Here is a 24,090-nt window from a genome sequence, read left to right as displayed (position 1 = left end):
GAGACTAGTCAGGATCGAGGAAAAGATAAATGGAGCAAAGCACAGAGATCCTTGATGAAAACCTGCTCCAGAGTGCTCAGGACCTCATATTGGGGTGAAGGTTCACCTTCCAACATGACACCAACCCTAAGCACACAGCCAAGACAATGCAGGAGTGGCTTTGACACAAGTCTCTGAATGTCCTTGATTGTCCCAGCCAGAGCCCGGACTTGAATCAGATCGAACATCTCTGGAGAGACCTGAAAATAGCTGTGCAACGACGCTCCCCATCCATCCTGACAGAGCTTGAGAGGGTCTCTAGAGAAGAATGGGAGAAACTCCCCAAATACAGGTATGCCAAGCTTGTAGCGTCATACCCAAGAAGACTCGAGGCTGTAATTGTTGCCAATGGGGTATTGTGTGTCGATTGGATTTTTTAAAAAAAAGTTTTAGAATACGGCTGTAACATAACAAAATGTGGAAAAAGTCAAGGGGGCAGGACTTTCCTGAAGGCACTGTACTTCAATTCATTTTTTCAACTGGTACCGGGGGACCTTCAGACAAATCTTGTGCGATCTGTGTGCATCCTAGAGCAAAACAACAAACGTGTTTGTGAAAGTCTCACATTATTAGTGTGTAGCCAAAACTGATCGGACACTACAGACAGAAGTTGGCAGATCGTCTGTACAGACTTCAGATGAGCCCCAAGACGCTTGTGGGTGTCGAAGAGCAAAACAGAGAATTTGTGATCTTTATATAGGAGGGTCATTATAGTTTTGTAGGCCAAACTGTTCGGACGCTACAGACTTTGTGAGAAAACCGATTTTCAGGATGTCTCATGGTCTGACAAACACCACTCTAGCTCTGTCACCTTCCTCCACAGCGGAAGTGCGACATCGCCAATGCGATGCATTAAGACGCATCCAATGCAAAAATCTCTAGCTTAAACTGACTGATTTCTCTAGCTTAAACTGACTGATTTCTCTAGCTTAAACTGACTGATTTTGATGGGGATTGTTTTATTATGCCAATTAGATTTCCGCAGGGGCGTGGACATTGTCTCTAGGGGGCTAACCCAACATGACTTTAACTCAGTTACCCCTTAACTCAGCATGATATCAACTCTGTTACCACTTCACTCCGTCACCTCCATCTGAACACACTGCTGTATTGTTAACTCAGTCTCAGCTCCACACTCTCTCAACCCAGCCTCAACTGAATTGTGCTCCATTACAAGGACAGGCGTTTGTTATTATCCCTGCGTGAACCATTCCGTGTTCAAAACTTTTACTATCCACTGTGAACATCAGCTCTTTGGTTTCTACACAACACTAACAGGGTTATCTGACAGAGACTGGTGCCACGAGGACAATGGACACCCAATCCTCTTGTTAGAAATCCAGGCCTGTACCACTATAATAGCAGGCGAACCTTAGATAGGCTTGGGTTAGCACAAACACACAGAGATCATTCCCCTTTCTTTGACATGTGAAGGCACTGTAGAGACAGACCGTAGAGATGACGCATTGTGAGAATATATGAGACGCTGTGATGAGGGGGGCTCTAGCGAGGGAAGCAGAGATATCACAGTCTGAAAGCCTCTTCCAACATGTTCTCTCTGATAGACACACCAAACAAACTGACACACACACACACACACACACACACACACACACACACACACACACACACACACACACACACACACACACACACACACACACACACACACACACACACACACACACACACACACACACACACACACACACACACACAGATAGAAGGATCAATATAGCCTAGTAGTCCTGTCTGTAGAGCCTCTCAAAATCAGACAGAGCGAGAGGGGAGCAAGATACAAAAGCAGAGAGAGAGACTCATCAATAATGTGGTTTAGTGAGAAGTGTGAGCTGATGGTACTCATCAGTGTGGGGTTCTGCCTCCTCTCCTCCACTTTGTTTTCTGGCCAACGAACATGAGATCACTACCCAGTGTGGATATATATCCAGCAGCCATCCCACAGAACCAGGAGAGACAGACTGACCACACCACAGTACTGCAGCTCATTCACCATTTTAACAGCAGCTCATCAAACACCAACAAGAGCTTATGGACAATTTGCTTCACTGGACATTCTCATTTTCCATACATAAAACGCATACATGCACAGTACACACGCCACAAATGAGCCGCAGTCCAAGTTGTCTGATCTGCTTTATCTCAGAAAGCAGCTGCAGAACCGAACAGTAACAACAGCAACAACCCAGAAACAGAGACAGACTGGGTTGGTTGGATGGGGTCCACTGTTAATGGATGATGGCCAAGCATGAACAGTATTTCTGAGGGAGGGTGTGCACATATGGAGAGGAAAGGTGAATTTACGTGTGTGTGGTTCAGAAAAACAGCATGGCACTTACCAAAGATATTGGTGGAATGTCCTTTCTTGGCGAGAGGTTTCAACTCGTTGTGTCCCCATCCGTACTGTCTGTAGCTGTCCCACGCATGCTTCATCATCTACAACACACACACACACACGCTTTAGACACATCTGCAATACAGCAACGTAACGAGAGTCTTGACTCTTGTTCCACCTGGAATAGAAACGCAGAGCATTTAGAGAAAGACAATCAAGGCATTTTGTTTTGTCTGCTACAACACCATGACCCTATCTTGAACTATAGACTCTAAAGGGAGAACCTTACCTTTTATTTTATAAATGACTCATACATACAGTCCTGCACATAACATCTTGACAACACAAACAATCAGCATAAAAACACAATTATTTTTTCACCATTTCAGCCTCGACACTGGAAAGAGAATGGCACTTAGGCCTTTGTTCTGGAAAATGATGCAACTGAGATTGACATCCCCGTGCCCCCTCAGCCACTGGCCCCACCTCCACTCCAGCCCCTTAAACACCCCCAAGCTCTTTACACACCCAAAGCCCCAGCCCCTGGTGTGACCACAACTCTGTCAGTTCCTCTGTCACTCAGTTTCTAGGTCAATGGCCAGCAGGTCCCTCACCACACATCTCACACCATGGCTGGGTGGACAGGACACAGTCTTTGTGTGCGTTTGCCGTGTAACTACTTCTCTTCAGACAACATTGATAAATTGGTGCCGTAGGGCTCCTCTCTCTAATCTTTTTCATTGTGTTTTCCTTGACTGTCTGGAGGCACTGACCAGACATGTGTCTTAAGGATAAAAACACTGCTGTATTCTTAACATGACCTTTACAGAGGAGCCGTAAGAGATGAACTGAGAATAAAGAGGGAGAAACAGACAGAATAATGAGGCAAGCCTTGACACGAAGACAGTGATGCTGACCAAAGGAGAGAAGAGGAGATGCAAGGGAAATTCAAGAGAAACTGTGAGGACAACGCTGCTGACTGACAGAGTCACGCTTTCCCAAATCTCTACTGCACGCTCAACATTTCCCTTTTTCCTCCTAAATCATGGCCTTAGTCTGGTGGGATTAGCTATCCCAGGAGGACATTTTCTCACCCTGTCGGTCTATCTCTGTCTGCCATGGCAGCCATCCAAAAATGTGAGACCAGGTTTTCCTCCTGTTCGAGCCAGAGTCCCCTCTTCTCCTTTCGCTCTCCTCTGCCAGCCTCTCCTCTCGCCTCTCTTCTCCCAGCAGCACCAAGGCAAGGGAGGAAGGGAGCAAAGCCAATAGAACACATGGCCAGGAGTTTCATTGTGTTCTTGGCTTGCTGGTATTCAATGACGCACTCGGTCTCCACACAGCAGGAGATTATAAATCACATTAACTTACTGGGAAAACACCACTTAACCCATTGGCTCCTGATGGCGAGGTAGACCTCTAATTGGCTGGTTTATAAAATGCTGATTGGCCCATCTGTTAAAGAATATAGGATTTACAGAAACGGAATATTCAAATGTACAGTACGAGTCAAAAGTTTGGACACAAACCCACTCAAGGGTTTTTCGTATTTTTCTTAATACATTGTAGAATAATAGTAAAGACATCAAATACAATACACCATCCCATCTGGTTTTGCTCTTAGTGGGACTATCATTTGTTTTCAACAGGACATTGACCCAACACACCTCCAGGGTGGGTAAGAGCTATTTGACCAAGAAGAAGATTGATGGAATGCTGCATCAGATGACCTGGCCTCCACAATCACCCGACCTCAACCAAATTGAGATGGTTTAGGATGAGTCAGACCGCAGAGTGATGGAAAAGCAGCCAACAAGTGCTCAGCATGTGGGAACTCCTTCAAGACTGTTGGAAAAGTATTCCAAGTGAAGCTGGTTGAAATAATGCCAAGAGTGTACACAGCTGTCATCAAGGCAAAGGGTGGCTACTTTGAAAAATCTAAAATATATTTTGATTTGTCTAACACATATTTTGTGTTACTGCATAGTTGTTGTCTTCACTATTACTCCACAATGTAGAAAATAGTAAAAAGAAAAGAAAAACCCTGGAATGATCAGGTGTGTCCAAACATTTGACCTGAACTGTATATTAACATTATACACACTGACTGGACATTTCACTTAACATACCATTAACATGACACAAAAATGACAGTTTGTTGTTATAACATTATGACCAGCACTCAATATCATTTCTAGAGTCTAAAACCCAACAACCATCAATGAATTGACTGACTGGGGTAACATATTGACCAGCATTCAAGATCACTTCTGTAGTAGGGAGTCTGATTCTAAAATGCCATAGCCAATGAAACTCTCCCTTCATGCATGACTTTATGGTGTGTTTCAACAGATCCTGCTCCTTCAGGTTAGGTTACCCTCTCGAGCACATATTGAATGTCAAGATCATTGCAGACATACACACATACGTTACCATGCCGCTGCTGCTGCCTGTAGCGTGAGACCAGGCCAGGGATGTGTCCCAAACAGCACCCGTTTCCCTATGTAGTGCACCCTATGGGCCCTAGTCAAAAGTAGTGCACTATAAAGGGAAAAGGGTGCCATTTGGGACGCAGCCAGAAGCGTAATGTGTTAAGTGGCATTGCAAGTATTTATATCTGCTTTGAAAATATTTTTGGTTGGCTCTGGTTCGGTCTGGTTCCTGCTCTCAGACTCTTAGCTGATCCTCCAGGTTCTTCACTGAGACCATAGGAGCACCGATGAGGGATACACAAATCACACTAAGACAGAGGAATAATGTGCCTCAGCAAAAAGAGGGTGAATCTACACACTGCAATAAGACAGTGCTAGCTATGTTCCCAACTGTGGTCTTCTCTACTCTTGGCTTTTATTCCCAGTGACTGTTGATGGCCTTCTGCTCGTCGGTTAGCAGCCATCTTGCCTGTCTAACTATGGGCTTGGGGAGGGAAGCATGAAGAAACGACAGCTTGTGGTGGGGTTCTCAGTGTCTGTTAATTAAAACCCACGCTCCACAGAGATGGAGAAACACACAGACCAACCTCTGGTGATTTATCTCTGAGCCAGAAAAATGTGTAAAACTCACAGCCAACCTCATGGTTCTGGATGTGTTGGTTTGAGCATGGTAACAAAGAACACTAAGATTGTGGGTTTAATTCACACAAGCGCCTCATATACTGGATATACAGTGCATTAGGAAAGTATTCAGATCCCTTGACTTTGGTCGGTTGCGGGCGACTTAGAGCCGTCCTGACACTGAATTGATCACAGCGGGGATTGGTGCGAACTATAGGGGCGAGGGGCCAGGGTTACTGTGGGTTCCGTGTGAAACACGGTACTTGGTGAAGCCCTATTGGAGAAAAAAAAAAACTTGTTCTGAAAAGTGTCTACAGTGGGGCAAAAAATGTATTTAGTCAGCCACCAATTGTGCACGTTCTCCCACTTAAAATATGAGAGAGAGGCCTGTAATTTTCATCATAGGTAGTACACTTCAACTATGACAGACAAAATGAGAAAAAAAAACAGAAAATCACATTGTAGGATTTTTAATGAATTGATTTGCAAATTATGGTGGAAAATAAGTATTTGGTCAATAACAAAAGTTTATCTCAGGACTTGTTATACACCCTTTGTTGGCAATGACAGAGGTCAAACGTTTTCTGTAAGTCTTCACAAGGTTTTCACACACGGTTGCTGGTATTTTGGCCCATTCCTCCATGCAGATCTCCTCTAGAGCAGTGATGTTTTGGGGCTGTTACTGGGCAACACGGACTTTCAACTCCCTCCAAAGATTTTCTATGGGGTTGAGATCTGGAGACTGGCTAGGCCACTCCAGGACCTTAATGCTTCTTACGAAGCCACTCCTTCGTTGCCCGGGCGGTGTGTTTGGGATCATTGTCATGCGGAAAGACCCAGCCACGTTTCATCTTCAATGCCCTTGCTGATGGAAGGAGGTTTTCACTCAAAATCTTACGATACATGGCCCCATTCATTCTTTCCTTTACACGGATCAGTCGTCCTTGTCCCTTTGCAGAAAAACAGCCCCAAAGTATGATGTTTCCACCCCCATACTTCACAGTAGGTATGGTGTTCTTTGGATGCAACTCAGCATTCTTTGTCCTCCAAACACTACGAGTTGAGTTTTTACCAAAAATGTATATTTTGGTTTCATCTGACCATATGACATTCTCCCAATCTTCTTCTGGATCATCCAAACGCTCTCTAGCAAACTTCAGATGGGCCTGGACATGTACTGGCTTAAGCAGGGGGACACGTTTGGCACTGCAGGATTTGAGTCCCTGGCGGCATAGTGTGTTACTGATGGTAGGCTTTGTTACTTTGGTCCCAGCTCTCTGCAGGTCATCCACTAGGTCCCCCCGTGTGGTTCTGGGATTTTTGCTCATCGTTCTTGTGATCATTTTGACCCCACGGGGTGAGATCTTGCGTGGAGCCCCAGATCGAGGGAGATTATCAGTGGTCTTGTATGTCTTCCATTTCCTAATAATTACTCCCACAGTTGATTTCTTCAAACCAAGCTGTTACCTATTGCAGATTCAGTCTACAATTTTCTACAATTTTGTTTCTGGTGTCCTTTGACAGCTCTTTGGTCTTGGCCATAGTGGAGTTTGGAGTGTGACTGTTTGAGGTTGTGGACAGGTGTCTTTTATACTGATAACAAGTTCAAACAGGTGCCATTAATACAGGTAATGAGTGGAGGACAGAGGAGCCTCTTAAAGAAGTTGTTACAGGTCTGTGAGAGCCAGAAATCTTGCTTGTTTGTATGCGAACAAATAGTTATTTTCCACCATAATTTGCAAATAAATTCATTAAATATCCTACAATGTAATTTTCTGGATTTTTTTTCTCATTTTGCCTGTCATAGTTGAAGTGCACCTATGATGAAAATTACAATTATGATAATTCTCTCATCTTTTTAAGTGGGAGAACTTGCACAATTGGTGGCTGACTAAATATTTTTTTGCCCCACTGTAAGTGTCCCTCAGAAGTGGTGAAGTCCAATTTATTTTAAAAGTGCTAGCCAGGTATGCCCTGGGTTACTCTGAGTGTTTTATTGAAACATTCTGTGGCATAGACTAGGAATCACTGGCCACTTTAAGGAATGGAACGCTAGTTACTTTAATAATCTTTACATATCTGGCATCACTCATCTCATATGTATATACTGTATTCTATGGTATCTCGTTCACTTAATGTTTACATACAGTTGAAGTCGGAATTTACTTACACCTAAGCCAAATACATTTAAACTCAGGTTTTCACAATTCCTGACATTTAATTATAGTAAAAATCCCTGTTTTAAGTCAGTTAGGATCACCACTTTATTTTAAGAATGTGAAATGTCAGAATAATAGCAGAGCGAATTATTTATTTCAGGTTTTATTTCTTTCATCACATTCCCAGAGGGTCCGAAGTTTACATACACTCAATTAGTATTTGGTATTATTTCCTTTAAATTGTTTAACTAGGGTCAAACAAGTCGGGTAGCCTTCCACAAGCTTCCCATAATAAGTGAGGTGAATTTTGGCCCATTCCTCCTGACAGAGCTGGTGTAACAAACTATAGTTTTGGCAAGTCAGTTAGGACACTTTTCCCCCAAAAATGTACAGATTATTTCACTTAATCACAATTCCAGTGGGTCAGAAGTTTACATACACCAAGTATGAAATGTTTGACGACTATTTTTCATAAATTATTCTAATATAGTAAAACACTTATTTGAAGGGTTTGTATGACCTCTGCCCTGACTTTCCAGTGTGGTTTGATCACCCACATTGGACAGCCATTTGGATAATGAATTAAAGGTCATTTGTAATTCTGATTGAAAAGGTCATTTGTAACATTGATAATTAAGATGAAGTTTATAGTTCTTAGCCATATATTTGACTCGGACCAATGTGGAGAAGGAGAGGGTGTTGTCTTTGACTAAGGGTAGGCTGTCTTAAGTCTATTTTCCTATGACCGTATGTGTACAATTATTTTTCTTTATGGAGTTAAGGGTAGTGATTCTAATTCTATTTTGTTATTTGAAATTATTTTGTTTTATTTTTAACCATTAGTAGTGGGGATTATTATTTTTATTTTTTTACACATTACTCACATTGGGAGTCATGTGTCAAAATCAGGGAGTCCTGAGGTTTTGGATTGAAGTTTACACACCTTAAGTGATATGTAGGAGTGTATTGAGTGATATGTGAAGGAGTGTATTGAGTGATATGTGAAGGAGTGTACTGTTGTGTTTGTTCTGATACAAATCTCACCAGATTAGGTCTGCTGGATTGTTGGGATTTCTCCCGATGGGTTATAGGTCTGACTTCCTGAACCTGTGGCTCTGCGGTGAAGTTGACAGTGTGATGGGGAGTATAAACCAATTTGAAAAACATTGTTTCAATAGAATGTGTTATCCTCTTTGACACGTTTAGACATTGGTACTAAGAATAATTGGTAAACGTAATAATTTATGCTTGTCTGGATTTCCTGAATCAAAAATTAACTGAACTAAACTGTTGTTCTGATCTGTCCTCTCTTGAGGTTATCATGAAAAGTGACATCAGTAGGTGTCTTAAGGAATGGAAGAGATCATTGGAGCGAACAGCGTGTACCTCAAAACCCCCTCTAACTGGCTGAAGAAAAGCGACAACTGCGTTCAATACGACCCTGTCCGCACCACTTCTACCAAGAGACCAGAGTCTGAGCCAGCAACCGGTGTACAGCATCCGGTCTAAGCTGTCAACTGCTTTTCTCTCAGGAGTGTGACAGGAGTCCACGTGGAGTGAGCATGGGGACAGATCTGTTCCAAACTTCTCTTATGTTGCTAGTATACTGGTTGAAAAATGGACAAGACATAATGGGTGGTAAAGATGGTGGCAGCCCAGGTAAGACATTGAAATTGGGACATTATCATGGGCCATCCACTTTGAACTGTAAAGCTTTCTGAAGAAGACGACAGAAGATTCAGTGCCTGAAGGGGGGATTGGTGAACTGTGCCCAAAATGGATTAAGACTTGTCTAAAATAGTTTATTTTAGGGTATCAGGTTGATTGTAGAGGTCTACACACTACACAGATGTATGGTCATTTATATTAAGAATGTATTAAGATACTGATTATAATCATGATAAAAGTTACAGTATAGTTATCCTATAATTCTACTATTATGTTAATATCAATGCGCATCCTGACAATGTCGATGTGTGTTAAATTGAGGGGTTTTGCCTTTGCGTGATAGGACCAATGTGAATCACTGAGCAATGTCATGCTAAACTTGGGTTGGATAATTAATTGGGTTTTGGAAACTGATGGATTGATTAGTGAATGGGAAGAGTGAAACTGATCCTAATCTATTTGACTAATTTCCGTTACCAAATTATGTTTTTGATGATATTGATAATACTCAGGAAGTATAGCATGTATAGGAGTTGACTTATAAGTAGTGGAATCATGATGCTTGTCTTGGGTCATGTTCAATAGGCACCAACGGAATACATTTTACTTAAACCAGGAGTCACTACCTGGATTTGTCCACCAAGGTATGCTAATTTTAGTTTCTAGGGTGGAAATAGTTATTTCCACCATACTGATCAATTGGAGTGTGCTAGTGTGCTCTATTGTTGCATACACTGCATTAAGCATTTGGTAGGCCTAATCACGACAACGATGAGACAGTCTATAGGGAGGTCAGAGACCTGACCGTGTGGTGCCAGGACAACAACCTCTCCATCAACGTGACAAAGGAGATGATTGTGGACTACAGGAAAAGGAGGACTGAGCACGCCCCCATTCTCATCGACGGGGCTGTAGTGGAGCAGGTTGAAAGCTTCAAGTTCCTTGGCGTCCACATCACCAACAAACTAAAATGGTCCAAGCACACCAAGACAGTTGTGAAGAGGGCACGACAAAACCTATTCCCCCGCATGAGACTGGAAAGATTTGGCATGGGTCCTCAGATCCTCAAAAGGTTTTACTACTGCACCATCGAGAGCATCCTGACGGGTTGCATCACTGCCTGGTATGGCAACTGCTCAGCCTTCGACCGCAAGGCACTACAGGTGGTAAAGCGTATGGCCTCTATACCAGGCGGTGTCAGAAGAAGGCCCTAAAAATTGTCAGACTCCAGCCACCCTAGTCATAGACTGTTCTCTCTGCTATCGCACAGCAAGCGTTAGGTTCAAGAGGCCTCTAAACAGCTTCTACCCCCAAGCCATAAGACTCCTGAACAGCTAATCAAATGGCTACACAGACTATTTGCATTGCAATAAATTGTCCGTAGAGCTCCGAGACAGGATTGTGTCGAGGCACAGATCTGGGGAAGGGTACCAAAAAGTTTCTGCAGCATTCAAGGTCCCCAACACAGTGGCCTCCATCATTCTTAAATGGAAGAAGTTTGAAACCACCAAGACTCTTCCTAGAGCTGGCTGGCTGGCTGCCTGTCCCAAACTGAGCAAATCATGGGAGAAGGGCCTTGGTCAGGGAGGTGACCAAGAACCCGATGGTCACTCTGACAGAGCTCAAGAATTCCTCTGTGGAGATGGGAGAACCTTCCAGAGGAACAACCATCTCTGCAGCACCACCAATCAGGCCTTTATGGCAGTGTCCAGATGGAAGCTACTCCTCAGTAAAAGGCAAGTGACAGCCGGCTTAGAGTTTTTAGGTCTCTCCAGAGATGTTCGATCGGGTTCAAGTCCGGGCTCTGGCTGGGCCACTCATGGACTTAAAGCCTTTCAGACAATTAGAAACACAATTCTCTGGTCTGATGAAACCAAGACTGAACTCTTTGGCCTGAATGCCTAGCGTCACGTCTGGAGGAAACCTGGCACCATTCCTATGGTGAAGCATGATGGTGGCAGCATCATGCTGTGGGGATGTTTTTTGGTTGGTTGATCAAGGGAAAGATTAAAGGAGCAAAGTCAACTTTTTCCACATTTTGTTGTGTTACAGCTTGAATTTAAAATGTATTAAATGTATATTTTGTGTCACTGATCAACACACAATATCCCATAATGTCAAATTGGAATTAGATATTTACAAATTAGGTATTTAGAAATGTTTACAAATGTTTAAATATTAATAAACAATGTCTTGAGTCAATAAGTATTAAACCTAGGAGTAATAATTTGCTAAAAAAAAGTCACAAGTTGCATGAACTCACTCTGTGTGGAATAATAATGGTTAACATGATTTTTAAATGACGACCCCATCTCTGTACCCCACACATACAATTGTCTGTAAGGTCCCTCAGTCAAGCAGTGAATTTCAGAGTGCCAAAGGTTCGCAAAGTGCACTTATTGGTAGTTTTTTTTAAACTAAACAATTTTAAGCAGACATTGAATATCCCTTTGATCATAGTGCAGTTATTAATTACACTTTGTATGGTGTATCAATACACCCAGTCATAACAAAAATACAGGCACTCTTACTAACTCAGATGCCAGAGAGGAAGGAAACTCAGATACAGTGTTTCACCATGAGGCCAATAGTGACTTTAAAACAGTTACAGAGTTTAATGTATGTGACCGGAGAAAACTGAGGCTGGATCAACAACATTGAAGTTAGATCACAATACTAACATAAATGACAGTGAAAAGAAAGCCTGTACAGAATAAAAATATTCAAAAAAATGCGTCCTGTGTTAAATAATGCACTAATGTATTACTGTAATAAAAAATGTCCTGAATACAAAGCGTTGTGTTTTGTTGGATTTGCCACAAACATATCACTGAGTACATATTCAACTTTCAGAAGGACAATTACCCAAACAAAAGGCAAAAACATACACTGGGGTTGCTTACCAAGACAACATTGAATGTTCCTGAGTGTACTAGTTACAGTTGACTTAAAACCTGCTTAAAAATCTAATGACAAGACTTGAAAATGATTGTCTAGCAATGATCAAAAAGCAACTTGAGCTTGAAGAATAAAAAATAAATAAAAAAGGGGGAAATATTGTATAATCTAGCTCTTAGACTTACCCAGAGAGACTCACAGTTTTAATCACTGCCAAATGTGATTCTAACATGTATTGATTCAGGGGTTTGAATAATGATCTCAATTATAAATTTTCATATTTATTTTCCATTAATGAAAAACGAAATAAAAACATCTATTGATTACTGATTAGTATGCTGGTACATTGAAAATGTATTTTACAATCTGCAACGTCTGAATTTCCCACTTGAATTACTGAACAAGTAAATACATCATCGCCACCAGCCAGGAATCTAGATAGCAGCATTGTGACACTGTAAGCCTATAGCTTCGTGAAACATAAAAGTTAGGCTTAACACGAGAAAAAACCTGCATCAATTTAAGCAAATCTATAGGCTACTACAAGCACTGGCGCCACATAGTCTGATAGCTTATCGATAGACAGCCACGTAGACGTCGCAATTTCAGGACCATGGACAGTGATCGGTAGTATATACTTTGAGCGACTGACACATTAGATAAAACATTTTAGGGAAGTAGGTGGCCCAAACTCCAACTTTGCGTTCGTCCAGAGTAGGCTTGGGCGAAATAACGTAAACTGGGGTATTTGGAAATAGCCACGGGATGGTTTTAAATACCATCAATGCCGTTGAAACCACTTATTTTAAGTTTTTCAATACATTTTAATATTTGTAGTAAATACCTGCAGTCAACTTGTGCAATACGTTAGGACAGTGGTCGCTGCTCTGGCTCCCCAATGGTGGAACAAACTCCCTCACGACACCAGGACAGCGGAGTCAATCACCACCTTCCGGAGACACCTGAAACCCCACCTCTTTAAGGAATACCTAGGATAGGATAAAGTAATCCTTCTCACCCCCCCCCCCCTTAAAATATTTAGATGCACTATTGTAAAGTGGTTGTTCCACTGGATGTCATAAGGTGAATGCACCAATTTGTAAGTCGCTCTGGATAAGAGCATCTGCTAAATGACTTAAATGTAAATGTAAATCTAATGTAAATGTCACCAACCTTTTCTGAGTCAAGATCTCGGAGTCAAAATGCAAGCCAAGATCTACCGCTCGGATTCTTTAAAAAAACTTCTTTTTTTATAAACATGACTTAAGATTTTGTAACATTAACCAATTAAAAACTGTTTGGTAGCAATGAGGTTTGTGCAGTAGGCCATAGTCCCAATACATTATCACTGCATATTGGCTATGCTTGAATTGCCCTGCCAATATTGTTCTTCTCAGACAATTTTGAAATAATGTTTTTTAATTGATCACACTGGCAATAGATCATTTGTTGTATTACTTGTGAGACCCAGCTGAGTGAACATAATATTATATAGATGTTTTTTTTACAGGACTGCATCTGATAGTCAGTCTGATGTTGCAGCGATGAGGCTGTGAAAAGGGGACACAGTCCAGCTGGCAAAACTGAAGTCGCACTGCATTATTTCTGCCTCATGCACCAATTCATGTTGTTACTCCTATGACCAGAGAAAGTGAAATATTCCTCCATTTAAAAAAAAGACAAGCCACTAACAATAACAACGCAAGCTTATCGGAACATTTTGTTAAACTCATTCATTGCAGCTGCAGTGCTGGAGTACGCACATTTTAAGGCTTATAAAAGTGTTGACAGTGCTCGATAACTTAAACATTAACTTACTCAAAAACAGCAGCTCTTTCCAGGATTCATTGAGACTCTCTAGTCACATTTTTTATTTTCACAGTATGAACTTTGCTGTGAGTTCGAGTTTTCTTTTTACAGTCTATGGCACTTTGCCTTCCTGGCGCTAGGGCTGCTGAATCAAGCGCACCTACTAAAAACTGCACAAATTAATTAAAAAATAATAGGAATGCAAGGCTTGATCAGTGTTTTTATTTATTTATTATTTTTCATAAATGTTTGTTGATAGACAAGGAATGCCTTGGAGAGGGACCAGTCAATCGTGATCACCCGGTTGGTGACCACTGCATTGGGAGATAAAGCAGATTATGTTCCCCATTTCATCTGTCACATTTTTTGCATTATGAAGTTTACCGTAGTTCCCCTGAACAGCTGAGCCAGTCATGCATTTGTTTGTAAATAGCACATTGGGAGAAATTGGGAGCAGGTGCCTAGCAGTTTTTGGTAACTGTACCAAAACCAAACCGTGACCCCAAAACCACAATACGTCCCGAACCGTGAGTTTAGGTCATACAGCAGAGGTCATGCAGTCTGTCTTATGCTGACATTGCTTATGTTGATATCCACGTATAATTATGTAGTCATTTCTACCCACTATCCATCATGGTGTGGATTAATGTCTGCCTTTAGAACCAAGGAGAAGGCTAATATAAACCCATCTCCCTCTGCCTAGAGAAAATAGGGTCTGGTGTTGTATCACTACAGATTGTCGATTAGACTCTCTCCTCATTTGAATATTGAGTGGTGTAGATACCTCTGTAGATTTATTAATCATGCCACATTATACGCTCGACCTTGCCTTGGAACGGTCTCCAGCCCAGAGAGTTGCCCAGTGTTACTAAGGTCAGTCTGGACGAGATTAAAATCTCTGCCCTGCTCTCTCTCCGCTCGTCCACAATCACTGAGATGTGTATATCTCTTCAGCTCTTAGGGTTGACGAGAAAGGCAGATTTTATTATTAATAATTCTGGGGAATTCATAACCAGTTCTGATACGTACACACTGAAGTGGAAAGAAAAGTGGATTCCAACACCTGTGCCTCCGAGGACACATCACCTTGTAATTTCATAATCTGAGCACTCTGCTGCTGGAATGTAGCTTTTGTTCTAAATATCATCCGATTTTTGAAAAGGAGGAGCGTGACATTGCCTGTTGTGGGCTGAGCTCTTGGGCACGTTATATGAAGACATTATTTCCTCGGATGATCGCTTTTTCAAATCGTGCCTTGCAGTGAACCGTGAGGGTGACATCCTTTTAGAGTCAATCACATCTCTTGGACAACTTCCTGGAGAAGCAAGACCAGGACTGGAGCAGAGGCACAGAAAGAGGGAAGGGAGAGATGAGGGAGACAGAAAGCGAGAGAGAGAGAGAGAGAGCGAGAGAGAGAGAGAGAGAGAGAGAGAGAGAGAGAGAGAGAGAAGCACGCAAAAAGACAGCACTACATAAAGAGTATCTAAGCAGATAGAGCAGAGAGAAAGGAAAAGAGGGATAGAAAGAGCGAGACAAAGATAGAGACAGAAAAAGACAAGAGCAGGAAAAGATGGTGAGGAAGGGGGACCTTCCTTTATCCAGCTGAATGACGCCTAACAATCTGAGTAGCACCTCCACCCACAGGTTAGACTAGAGGTTGTTTTTACTGGATTATTCCTGTTCCTGCAAAACTCAGGCAGGGGAGGATGACGGGACGGAGGTGGACAGCCTATAAACTTAGAGGTCCGCAGTACGGCCGGCCAGTGCTCCCTTTGCCTTCCTGTCTCCTGTCCTGAGAAACAGCCAGCTAGGAGCTCTGCTCTGACCTTCACAATGGTAGCCAAACCCTTGGCCACCAGGCACCCACCCCCAGCATCCTCAATCATCACCCACTGGTGATTCATAAAGCAGAAGCTACCCCGCCACAGAGCAATCCTAGAGTCCTGCATTTGGGTTGGATACCCAAGGTTTCCTGCGGTTGACCGGATAAAAGCTGGTGGGTGTAATGAAAACATTCTATCAACCTGCGGGTCGGCTCACGGGTTCAGAACAATTATATTCCGGGTCGGAATTGTTTTAAATCAAGATAATATTTTTTTTACAAACCCAGGAGCTTGTTGTTTGGCATTGCGTTGTGAATTCCACTCTGTGAACAGAGAGGAAAGCATATAGGCTACCAGCCACACACCCAGTGGATCAGAGAACTGTCAATTATTTGTGTGGTGCTGAAACGTGTTTCATCCCTCCATAATTATAATAATTTATACATTGCAAATTGACCAGAACTAAGCCCAAAAAGAGATTGTATTTGAAAATAACAATTCCATACCTTGATTACATTGAGACACGATCACATCTCTTTCTTTTATTTGTGGAAATATTTGGGAACAGATTTCCTCAAATTAAACACATTTTTTAATGAATCCTTTGTGATTTGAGTATTTTGACAACAAAAAAACAAATCAATATTGGTATATTTACTTTTTTAAATAAAATATTTGGGGGTAAAACATTTTTATAAATCACCCACAGGCCACCTGTTGCTGACCCCTGCCCTAGGCTATAGCCTACTAAATAAAATTATTTTTGCATCCTACATTTTAATCTGGAAATTATTTATTTAAGTTTAAATTATTTGATTATTTAAACAATATTGAAGGTTCTTTAGAACAAAACGCTCAGTTACAGTCTTCTCACATCTCTGCAACTCCCGTATGGACTCAGGAGAGGCGAAGGTGGAGAGCCATGCGTCCTCCGAAACACGACCAAACCAAGCCGCACTGCTTCCTGACACAATGCCCGCGCTTAACCCGGAAGCCAGCCACACCAACGTGTCGGAGGAAACACTGTTCACCTGGTGACGTGTCAGCGTGCATGCGCCTGGCCCACCACAGGAGTTGCTAGAGCACGATGGGACAAGGAAATAACTGCTGGCCAAACCCTCCACCCAGACGATCCTCCTCTTTTTAATAGAGAACATCCCTCTGTTTTCTCACACAATTGCATAGCCTATAGCAATGTTGCGGAACATGAGCTTTCATTAAGTGTGATTCGATTTTCGATAACATTTGCATTGATGTCCGAGGGATTAGAGGGACAATAGAGTACCAGGCAGTTTGGTAGGCTACTAATGACTTATCACCAGCATCAGAGCTTAGATATGGCTAATGACCGTGACTAAAAGGTCACGTGGAATTTGACTGCCGTCATGACTCATGACCGTCGATGTGGTGGTAACACGGTCACCGTAACAGTCCTAGGTAGACCATTCCATTGTTGTGGGTCAGCTAAGGAGTATTGGTGTCTCTGAGGGGCTTTGGCCTAGTTTGCTAACTACCTCTCTAAGAGTGCAGTCTATAAAATCAGAACATCTGCAGTCTCAGACACTGCCTGTCACCAGGGGAGTAGCCCAAGGCTTGATCCTAGGCCATACGCTCTTCTCAATTTACATCAACAACATAGCTCAGGCAGTAGGAAGCTCTCTCATCCACTTACATGCAGATGATAGTCTTACACTCAGCTGGGCCCTGCCCGGATTTTGTGTTATATGCTCTATAACAAAGCTTTCTTAGTGTCCAACAATCTTTCCCTGTCCTGAACACCTCCAAAACAAAGGTCATGTGGTTCGGTAAGAAGACTGCTGCCTTGTCCATCTCGTTAGTCAGAAGGTGTTTCAACTGTGCTGGCCGAGGTGATATTTAAGAGTGACTGGCCTAGTGCTCCAGCTATCTTGAGAGATGTGGAGATGTTGAGTCTCCCTATTTGATTTCTAGAAAATCTGGAAAATTCCGTAGTATGATTTTCCCTGTTTTTGTTTCGATAAAATGTTTGGTTTTCTTCCATTAAGTTTGGTGTGGGTTTTAATTTTGTTAACTTCTTCTTGGGCAAATTGTGGTTGCTCATGGTGGGTGTCTTAGCTAATCAACTTTCAGTGGAGAGCCCCACGAGTGTCTTTCAGAACCCCTCCTAAAACCACACCTGTTTAGTTTTGGTTGTTGTCAGTGACTCTTTGTTAGTTCCCCTTTCTGTTTGAGTGACAATTTGGGTTTTCTTGCTGAGAAACATAACAGATACCTACTGCAACCCTCATCCTTTACATACAACACCCGTTCTTCCAGTCACATTCTGTTAAAGGTTTTCAAAGCACACAGATCTCTGGGTTGCTCCTCTTTTCAGTTCCCGGCAGGTAGCTACTGCAGCGAGCTGCAAAAAACACTCAAACTGGACAGTTTTATCTCCATCTTTACATTCATAGACTCAATCATGGACACTCTTACTGACATGTGGCTGCTTCACGTGGTGTATTGTTGTCTCTACCTTTTTGCCCTTCGTGCTGCTGTATGTGCCTAATACTATGTTTACGCTGCTACCATTCTGTGCTGCTACTGTGTTGTTGTCATGCGTTGCTGCCATGTGTTGTTGTCTTCGGTTTCTCTTTATGTAGTGTTGTAATGTCTCTTGTCGTGATGTGTGTTTTGTCCAACATTTGTACTTTTAATCACAGCCATCATCCCCGCAGGAGGCCTTCTGCTTCTTGGTAGACCATCACTGTAAATACGAATTTCTTCTTAAATGGACTTGCCTGGTCAAATAAAGGTTAAATAAATAAATACAGAGAGAAAGAATGTAATGGTTTTGTTACATCGGCTTTAGGCTTTCATTAGGTAAGACTAATAAGGCGGCCCTTTTTTAAAGAGCGATTTGAGTTGTCAATGTGCTCTCACTGTAAAAAGTTTTTAAAATACCATTCTTAATTCATGGCATGGATTCCTTTTATACAAAAGTTGAATAGGGAAGTAATAGCCTACTACTCTGAAGTCATAAAAACAATTAAATATATTGATGTTATTTGGCGGGCCACGGTTCGGCTCTCAAAACAATTCAATGTGGGTTGTGGAGAAAAATCTGTCCCGGTGTCATATCGGGTGGGGCTCGGAATTATCTTGAAAAGCGATCGGAACTACTGCGGTGCTCTGGAGTTTTGGGGAGCTGTGTCTGGAGTTATGAATGTGCTGCCCTGGGTAACCTCTGGAGTCAGCCTGATTGATTTAAAATCTCCCTCCAGCCTTCCCCCACCAGCGGATCCTATCTGCTCTAACTGACGGCCCTTCAGAAGATGCATGAGGGCAGTGAAAATGTGACTGCTGTAAATACATTCATGGCACCCAGGCAGGGTGATAAATTCCCTTTAAAAGAAGACAGTAAAGTAGCTCAGATGGCCCCTTTAACAGCTCTTAGCATCGGGTCCTAACAGATAACAGAGGATGATACAGCTGCTGTTCCATTTTAACATATGGTCCTCTCACACTGATCTCACCACTGAGAATGCTCATCATGGTTTCAGACCCAGTCACATTGAACATGGAAGCACAACTAGTGGTCGGTTGAGGAACTACACCCTACATCATACAAATCACAGCCAGTAAACAGGGCAGTCAGGTGAACAAGTTTGGGTAGTAGTACAATATTAAAGTAGATAATGTTTAAAAAGTCACCTTTTTTGGTTGAGATGCTTTTGCCTTCAAATGAATGACCATGCTCTAAACCTCCCTGGGCCCATTCCCTCTGGCACTTTCTCTCTACACTGCTGTGACTTTTCTTTGGGATAAATTAACTGATATTCTACCTCCCTCTCCCTGTCTCTCCGACCTTGGGTACTGTCTGCACCACTATGCCCCTTCCCTCGCCCCCTCTTTCTCTCTCACATGCTGGGTATATGGTCAGCCATGAACCTGGCACTGAATTGGTGTTCCCTGTGCTCCCCAGTCCTCTCCCCACAGGGCTCCTTGTATCACAGGCCAACACACCACACCCCTCTTCTGACCTCTATAGGTCCCAGAGAGCCTGGCAAACACGCTAAACAAAGAAACACTCCTTTCCTCTCACTCTCCCTGCCAAGACTGAACGGTCCCTAACGAGTGGTGAGAGGACCATGGATCAAAGGCTGTCCATTTGCAGATGCTCCCTAAGAGAATATAGTTTATAAATTAGAGCCAGAGAGTTCACCTGTCATTGAGTGTTTCAAAAGGCAGCCACATACAGAGAGGGCATGGACACCACAATCCCGTTCCCATTTCCCAAGTACTACGTATTGTTCGAGCTGAAAGGATACTAAATGGATTATTGCATTGTCATGACGAGATTGTCTGGGTCAAGCAAGTAGAAATACTATACAATAGGGAGAACATTACGTTTTATGGGGCAACAGAAATGTAACGACTAAAAATAAACCATAAAAATTGTGAAACAAAGAAGTTATCTTGCGTGCAGTCTCCTACCTCTTCTCAAACACACACCACTCAGCGTCACACAGAGTCTGCCTCATAAAAACAATTGTGAAGCAGTCAAACCCCTAGACACATGAAGGCAGGGTACGCAACCCAGTAAGCCAGGAGGATGACAACACGGAACAAAAAAACTTCTCCGTTTCTAGGCGTCAACACTGTTAAACAGTTGAATATTTTTAGGTACTTTTTTAAGTAAATACCTGCAGTCAACTCATACAATACGTTATGAGATAAAGAAGATTGCATTCTTCATTTAACCTGTCACATCATTTTTCATTATGAAGGTTACCGGTAGTCCCCAGTCACGTGATGTTTGTTTACAAGCACACAATGATGAGAGACCGAGACTGGAACCTTGAGTCACTCACTGTTGTGCAGTATACGTCATGTGATCTAGTTACAGTACGGAATTTAAGACTAAATACTTGCCTTCTAGATATCTTAGAACTATTAAGTTAAACAGTAAAAAAAATGCTTAATGCTCTGCAGTTGTGCATTTGGTTTGCTAATTTAGTTGCTAGTTGGTCGCTAGTTAGTCGCTTGGTAACAGCAAAAAATCTCCTCCCTGATTGTTTTGTGTGTGCAGCAGAGTAGCATTTTTTGGTTACTAGTATACTTGTAAAGTTTAGGTCAGACTGTATAAAAATGTTTGCAATGTGCTTGTTAGCATTTAGTTTGCATTCTCTATGAGATTTTACATATACTTGTTAGTATTGGTAACCTTTGGATTAGTGGGGTTTGAAAACAGATCCCCTTGTGTTCAGTGCCAGTATTACTGGATATCCCGGTATGGCACAAGGTCGGTATGAATGTATGACAATTTCGATAGCGCCCAAGTCTATCCATTTCTACCTCTCATCTCTCACGCTAATCCAGGCAGGATAAAGTATTTTCCCTGCTTCCGTTTAATCTGTGCAAACACCACATACAGAGATAACAACACTGAGGTGCGCTACCGTGGCAACAGTCCCGAGGTGAGCAGAATTGGGGGTTGTTTTGTCCTGTGCCAATTCCTGTCACATTCTCTCCATCAGCCCAGCACTAATCAAACATAGCACCACCCTGCTTCTTAGGCTTATACTTAGCATTTAGCTGCTATGGTTGGCCTGGAATACAGACGTGTCTTCTCCAACCATCTCAACCCTTTCTTTTCACCACCTCCATTTCAGAGATGTGCTAAACGACACCAAAATGGTAATGAAATAGCGGGGCCAAACAAGTCCACACTTACAGAGGTGAGTTCCAGCAGAGAGGACAGTGTTGAAATATAGATCCATGACATCCATACATAATGTATAGAGGCATACATTCTCATGAATTATGGATGCTGGTCACCAGATAGTGCTTCTCTTCTGGGGATATAGGGCGGTATCAGATGGGCATAGCTTACTACAGTGTGTATCACACAGAGCAGAAACCTAGATTGGCTCTCTTGAGATTAATCTGTTGCAGAGTGGAGAGTCGTGTTAGATGGGGAATTAGGCTTATAGCACTGTGATGTGGGGAATGGATCTTGTTTTCTCATATTTACTTCCTCTATAGATGCATTGGTGGTGATTACTTTTCTGTTTCACAAATAACACAGAATGGTGCTTCAGAGTGAGAAGTAATTCATCCTAAAAACCATCCTGACTGGTTGGCATTGTTACCTGGTATGGCATATGCACGTCATCCTACCGCAAAGGGTAGTGCGTATGGCCCAGTACATCACTGGGGCCAAGCTTCCTGCAATCTAGTACCTCTATACTAGGCAGTGTCAGAGGATAACTGGGGCCAAGCTTCCTGCCATCCAGGAACTCTATACCAGGCAGTGTCAGAGGAAGGCCCTAAAAATTGTCAATGACTCCAGCCACCCTAGTCAGACTGTTCTCTCTGCTACCACACGGCAAGTGGTACCGGAGCGCTAAATCTAGGTCCAAAAAACTCCTTAACAGCTTCTACCCCCAAGCCATAAGACTGTTGAACAGTTAATCAAATGGCTACTCTTGACTATTTGCATTGATCCCCCTTTTTTTTACACTGCTGCTACTCGCTGTTTATTATCTATGCATAGTCACTTTACCCCTACCTACATATACAGATTAGCTCAATTACGCCGACTAACCTGTACCCCCACACATTGACTCGGTACCGGTAACCCCTGTATATAGCCTAGTCATTGTGTAAATTTTTTACTTTAGTTAATTTAGTAAATATTTTCTTAACTGCATTGTTGGTTAATAAGGGCTTGTAAGTAAGCATTTTATTTGTACATCGACTCGGTACCCCTTGTATATGGCCAAGTTATCATTACGAATTGTGTATTTTTTATTAGATTTATTTATGCGTTTTACTTTTCTATGATCTTTCTCTCTACATTGTTGGGAAGGCCTGTAAGTTAGCATTATGTCTCTTTCCTTTACGAAGCATGTGACGAATACAATTTTATTAAATTTATGAGAAATCAGTGTCATTACACTGTGGTTGGGTATGACAGATGGCCATGCCGGGAGCGTGAAAGCACACGCGGCTCTTAACCTGTTGAGTGTAGGGGGCAGTATTTTGATGTTTGGATGGAAAACCTACCCAAAAGAAACTGCCTATTTCTCAGGCCCAGAATCTAGAATATGCATATAATTGTCAGATTAGGATAGAAAACACTCTAAAAGTTTCCAAAACTGTCAAAATATTGTCTGTGAGTATAACAGAACTGATATTGCAGGCGAAAACCTGAGAAATCCAACCCGGACGTGCTGTTTTTCCTGAAAGCTCTCTGTTCCATTGCCTGCCGTTGCTCCATTTAAAGGGATATCAACCAGATTCCTTTTCCTATGGCTTCCCCATGGTGTGAACAGTCTTTAGACATAGTTTCAGGCTTTTATTTTTAAGAATAAGCGAGAAAGATTACATCGCGTCATTGGATGGCTGGGTGCCAGCAGCGTTTTGCATGCGCAACAGCTTGGAGCAGACATTTTCTCTCTCTGTCCTATTGAAGAAGCTACAGTCCCTGTTTAAATATTATTGATTATATATGGTAAAAACAAACGGAGGATTGATTATAAAAAATGTTTGACATGTTTCTACGAACTTTACGGATACTATTTGGAATTTGTCTGTCCCGTCGTGACCGCTCAAGCCTGTGGATTTCTGAACATAACGCGCCAACCAAATGGAGGTATTTTGGATCAAAATAATCTTTATGCAACAAAAGGAACATTTGTGTAACTGGGAGTCTCGTGAGTGCAATCATCCGAAGATCATCAAAGGTAAGTGATTCATTTTATTGCTTTTCTGACTTTCGTGACCAATCTACTTGGCTGCTAGCTGTTTAATGTTTTGTCTGCTGAAAGAGATGTCCTTATATAAACGTTTGGTATGCTTTCGCCAAAAAGCATTTTTTAAATCTGACACGACATGTGGATTAACAACAAGCTAAACTGTGTTTTGCTACATTGCACTATTTTTAGTAATTCAGCGGATGTTGACGAAAATGTTCCCGGTAACAGGATGGGTGCATCAAGAAATTAAGAGAAGACAAGCTATGTGCACAGTGCACACAAAATGCTGCAAAAAGCATTTTGTTGCAAAAAGTATGACCACAGAGACAAATATTTCCCTTAGATTACACAGACCCACAAAGAATTTGAAAACAAAAACAAATATTGATAAACTCTCATATCTATTGGGTGAAATACCATTGTGCCATCACAGTAGCAAGATTTGTGACCTGTTTTCAGAAGAAAACGGCAACAAGTGAAGAACAAACATCATTGTAAATACAACCGATAATTATATTCATTTTCCATTTTGTACTTAAACTATTTGCACATCGTTATAACACTGTACAT

The 24,090-nt window shown here is 42.1% G+C and overlaps 1 protein-coding gene across 2 annotated transcripts in view; it reads right to left on the bottom strand.

The window, feature by feature from the left end:
• Positions 1-24,090, bottom strand: part of LOC124046005 (mannosyl-oligosaccharide 1,2-alpha-mannosidase IB) — a 140,646-nt gene that overhangs the window by 80,749 nt on the left and 35,807 nt on the right. For both annotated transcript variants that reach the window (XM_046365896.1, XM_046365906.1), the window contains one exon: positions 2,397-2,493. In XM_046365896.1, the coding sequence (XP_046221852.1) occupies positions 2,397-2,493 (97 nt within the window). The remainder of the gene's footprint in view (positions 1-2,396; positions 2,494-24,090) is intronic.

This window comes from Oncorhynchus gorbuscha, linkage group LG01 (genome assembly GCF_021184085.1).
Source record: "Oncorhynchus gorbuscha isolate QuinsamMale2020 ecotype Even-year linkage group LG01, OgorEven_v1.0, whole genome shotgun sequence".
Taxonomy (NCBI): domain Eukaryota; kingdom Metazoa; phylum Chordata; class Actinopteri; order Salmoniformes; family Salmonidae; genus Oncorhynchus; species Oncorhynchus gorbuscha.
Note: the sequence above shows the minus strand (reverse complement) of the source record. Positions and strands in the feature narration are given on the sequence as shown.